The sequence below is a fragment of the Triticum dicoccoides genome, chromosome 3B, assembly GCF_002162155.2.
Source record: "Triticum dicoccoides isolate Atlit2015 ecotype Zavitan chromosome 3B, WEW_v2.0, whole genome shotgun sequence".
In the NCBI taxonomy this organism is placed as follows: Eukaryota; Viridiplantae; Streptophyta; class Magnoliopsida; order Poales; family Poaceae; genus Triticum; species Triticum dicoccoides.
Genome location: NC_041385.1, coordinates 570945633 through 570949968, shown reverse-complemented (window position 1 = coordinate 570949968; position 4336 = coordinate 570945633). Strand labels below are relative to the sequence as shown.

Sequence of the window (4336 nt, the reverse complement as noted above, 5' to 3'; positions counted from 1 at the left end):
AGGCCGTTCTGGGGACACGGCTGGAGATGCTCTTAGAGAGGAAGGGAGGATAGAGGCGGTCCGTGGTGGACATAAAACGAAATTGCTGTGCACACGATCTTTCATACGCGATGTGTGCACAACAGGATTTTGAAGCCACACAGATTACAAAACGAGCCAATCCAATGGTGTAGATTACTGTCGTGTGTGGAGCGTCTCTGAATTCATTGTCTGCTACAGCGGGACTTACTGACAGAGGAGAGCAAAACCCTTGTTTTTTAGCTACGGGAAAAACTACCAAGCTAGTGTTTGCAATGGACAAGTACTAAGTTGGAAGGAACATGATGTAACAAAAATGAATAGAAGATGGCTCAAAAGACGAGCGAGGAAGTCCCAAGGCTGCCGTTCGCATAATATCAGAAGCATACATCATGCTTATACGCTTTGTGCCCATAGTTCAGGGCGAATTACACTTTCCAATTGACCAGGCAAACAATCGTATGTGTGTGTGGCCATTTTGCTGTTACACATGGATAGTAAACTAGTAGTACATAAAAAATCTCTCCGTAGAAATAGCCAAAGAGTGAAAATTCTGGCCAATTTCCCTCGAGATCCACTTGCCTAATGGTACCGTGACATCACAAATGGAGGACTATATGCATGGTCATCCTCTGTTGTAGTTTACCGAGACAAGTTACCATGAAGAGATTCTTCAAAATTGGATTATTTGTGTTTATCTTCCATGCCCGTAAGACTTTTCCAGCACAGGAACGGCAGGTCCATAAATTCTAAAACATCGATCGCTAAATGAGCCCACGAGCTTGGAAACAACTTCCTTGAAGAACATGGAAGCAACCTGCAGTGAAAAGCTTGATAAGGACTGCGGAAAATAACAAAATGAAGCCACTTGATATGCATACATACTCATAGCAAACAAGTTTTACCTGCCGATATAGGGGTGACTGAAACTTAAAATCGACTAAGAAGTAAAGGTCACAGGTTCCAGGAACAGGACCAGGCTCGAATTCCCAAACGTTTATCAAATGATCGAAAAGTCCACTTTGAGACGCAGTCGTCTGCACAGAGCAATAGAGTCAGAAGCAAAAAACAGTGCAACTACTCAATTCAGGAGAAAAAATGGTAAGAAGTAGGACAAACAAAGTATTAGTGTTGCTACAGAGAATGCCTATCACTGTGATAAATACTGAAAGTTAAAGAGGTACCCTAGATTAACTGCAACCAACTATCCAAATTGATAAATAGACTTTCATCCATTGACCATAGTATTTATTAGAACAAAGTGAAAAGAAGCTATCACACTTGCTCTGGAAGGCTAGAAGTTCGCACATTAATTAGAAAGCGAAGAGACAGACCTACACTGCTTATTAGGGTGGGTGCAGATTATAACAGTGCCAATTAATCAGATAAAAAACATGAAAATTCAAAAAAAAAACATGTATTAGAACTGTTACAGATCTATGAGATCCAGTGTATGACACTTCATCAGTATTACAGCATATGTATGTATTGCAATATCTAGCCGCGCAAGTGAGCTGGGATTCGGCTAGTTTGTGTACATCTTAAGGAAGTCTGTCATCCAAGAGCTGATCAAATGTCATGACCTCAAAATCAGTTGCACCTCCGAGTTTTCAGGCAAAGTACTTCTAAAGTTGTGCTTATCAAAGAAATCAACCCATAGAGAAACATCCATATTTACAGAAGCCATCAAAGTTTGAGTTTAAAAAAAGCTCATGATGAAACTTTGGTGCATACTCTTGTTATGTTCTGTCTTGGTTGATTTTAAATGGATGATACATTTTCAGGTTTATGACACTGCGATTATACTTTCACATGATATACAATGGCAAGGTGACCAGAATATCTATGATATGAGCCGAGAACAATATCTGCTCAAATTGGTTAGTTCCAAGTGTGAATTTAGTAATAACTTAGAAATGCTTAAGTTTGTTCAAAAGCAGGTTCATTCCATCCCAGCCAAAACCGCCAAACAGCAGTTAGTTCATTTTCTTTCTCTGCCTGGGATCCAAACGCTAAAGCTAGTTAGATACCGTATTTGAAGGTATGCGACGATTTTGTCTTGTCGGGGAAACTGTATTTGAAGAATCTACCAACACTATCTCCAACATAATAAGTGTTCGCTACTTATAGTTCAACTACAATATTATCATGTCTGGCCACATAAGAGACTGGCGTATTAACAAAATGAATATAAACAAATAACCTAGGATTAGCTCATGGAAAAAATAATACTGCCTATACTAAACCAGGTTAAAGTGTTATAATCAGCAGATCCAACAATAAATCATCTAAGAAAGTGATGAATCAATTTTTTACAAGTGACAACAATACTCCCTTAGAATAGTACATCCATTTGCAGCTGAGTGATGAATGATATAAATCACGATGGTGGTTTTGCAATTACAAAAGGAATAAATAGCTACCACCTATGTCATGAATATGATTGAACCTGCAATACAGCTCACTCTAGAACAACTTTCATCCCTGGTAGTTTTATTTCTTATTCTAGAATCTTTTGAGAATCAATGGTATCTAATTAGGTGATACCAATTGAATTGTCTGCCTTAATATCATACTACATTATCCCATGAGAGGGGTGACTGGTGCATTACACAAGTCTCACCTTGATATATTTGGGCTTCTCCATCTCCACATGAGAGACATAGCTCTCAACAAAGAACTTGAATCCAATTTCGAGCTCGGCGTCAAACGAGCCGTTGTCATACCGCCTAATAACCCTGGACCGCTGGCACCAGGGCACAAAATCCTCATAGAGGTCCACAGCCGCGACGACGGCATACATCTGCTCAGGCGAGTACCTAGGACGACACAGCCACCAGAATCAATCATTTCCATTTCAGAAGGCAGTCACCCGGAGAGCACCCATAGAGCAAGCGGGCCATCGTTGGTATATTACCCCATTACGCGCCTCTCCTCGTAGACCTTGGAGAGCACGCTCCCCTCCTCCCCGTCGCCGCACCCGAGGAAGCTCCTCGTCTGCGCGCCCGCGGGCAAGCCCGCGCCCAACCGGCGCGGCTCGCCGCGCGCCGGCGGATCGGCCCAGCGCCCGACCCTGCCGCGGGCGCCGCCTAGCCCGGCCAGCGTGGCCGCGCACCTGGCATTGGCGAGCGCCTCCCCCCTGCCGCACTCGCCCTCGGCGAACCCGCGCAGGAGGGCCAGCCCCCTCCTCCTCAGCACCGACCGCGCGCACGGCAGCATCGTTGGAGGCCTCCGGGCGTGATCCGGCGGCGGGGAACCCTAGATTCGGGGGTCGGTGGTGCGGTTGGCGGCGTCGCCGGAGGAGGCCGTGGAGGGATCGGGGGTGGGGCGAGAGGCGTGGGGGAGCGGAGCTCCTAGGTTGCGGGGGCAATCGGATTTGGGGAGAGGTGGAGCGGGCGGTATGGGGAGGGAGGACAGCGGGGTGGGAGGGCGCGCGTGCGGTGGGGGGATGCGTGGCTGGCTGTGGTTGGTGCCTACGATCTGGCGCGACCAGAAAAGAAAAGAAATCGTCGGAGCTGGCGAAGACTCGTCGAGGCTGTGCCGTCGGATGATCGGTACGGGCGGCGGCACGAGTATCATGCCAGGGTCGGGCCGGTGGACGGCGGTTGCGTCCTTGCGTGTGCTCACCTAATTCGAGATTTTTGACCAACGACCATGCCGCGGAATAGTTTCCCCGAGGAAGCTTCTTTAAGTCTAAGGGGCTCTTTGGATTGAAGGATTTTCATATTTTTTCCTAACGAAGCCCTTTGGAGTTTGGATCAAAGGAACAACACCTTCAAAATTCATATGGATTGCATTGCTACACATCAATCCTATAGGAGTTTCAGCATCCACTCTAACTTCTTTTTTACACTCATTCACGTCGGATCGAGGCACTTTTACTGTATTCCATTCAAATGACCATTTTTACAGTTTTCCTCTCTGTTTTGCACATGCAATCCCGTCAAATTCCTGTGTTTTTTGCCTGTGTTGTCTAATCCTGTGATCCAAAGAAGCCATAAAAAATGGACCGTAAAATAAACAGGTACACCCTCAGAAATAGCCAATGGGTCTCCGGTCTCATTGCACCCGAATTGAAAAATAATAATTTAGAGAACTTTTAGAAAGTAAAAAAATCTGAAACTTTAGGCATTACACATGTGTGAAAAGTTTCGCGAAGGAATATCGTCGACCGACTCCAGACCAAGAAAACAAATTTGAGATTACAGAAAACATAAATAGTAATTTTAATATAGTGTCGGTTTTGTTCTTTCTTCACCCAGAAAACCACGGGAGTCATTCCTCTTCGAAACCTTTCACCTGAGTATTACACTAGACC

General features: G+C 45.1%; 1 protein-coding gene across 1 annotated transcript; it reads right to left on the bottom strand.

Moving 5' to 3' along the window:
- Window positions 1–341: 341 nt before the first annotated feature.
- Window positions 342–3456, bottom strand: LOC119277149 (coenzyme Q-binding protein COQ10 homolog, mitochondrial-like). The gene is made up of 4 exons (XM_037558385.1): window positions 2936–3456; window positions 2642–2837; window positions 924–1055; window positions 342–835 (listed from the first exon to the last, which is right to left on the bottom strand). The coding sequence occupies exons 1-4, from the start codon at window positions 3235–3237 to the stop codon at window positions 713–715; spliced, it is 753 nt and encodes a 250-aa protein (XP_037414282.1). The 5' UTR covers window positions 3238–3456; the 3' UTR covers window positions 342–712.
- Between the last annotated feature and the right edge of the window lie 880 nt (window positions 3457–4336).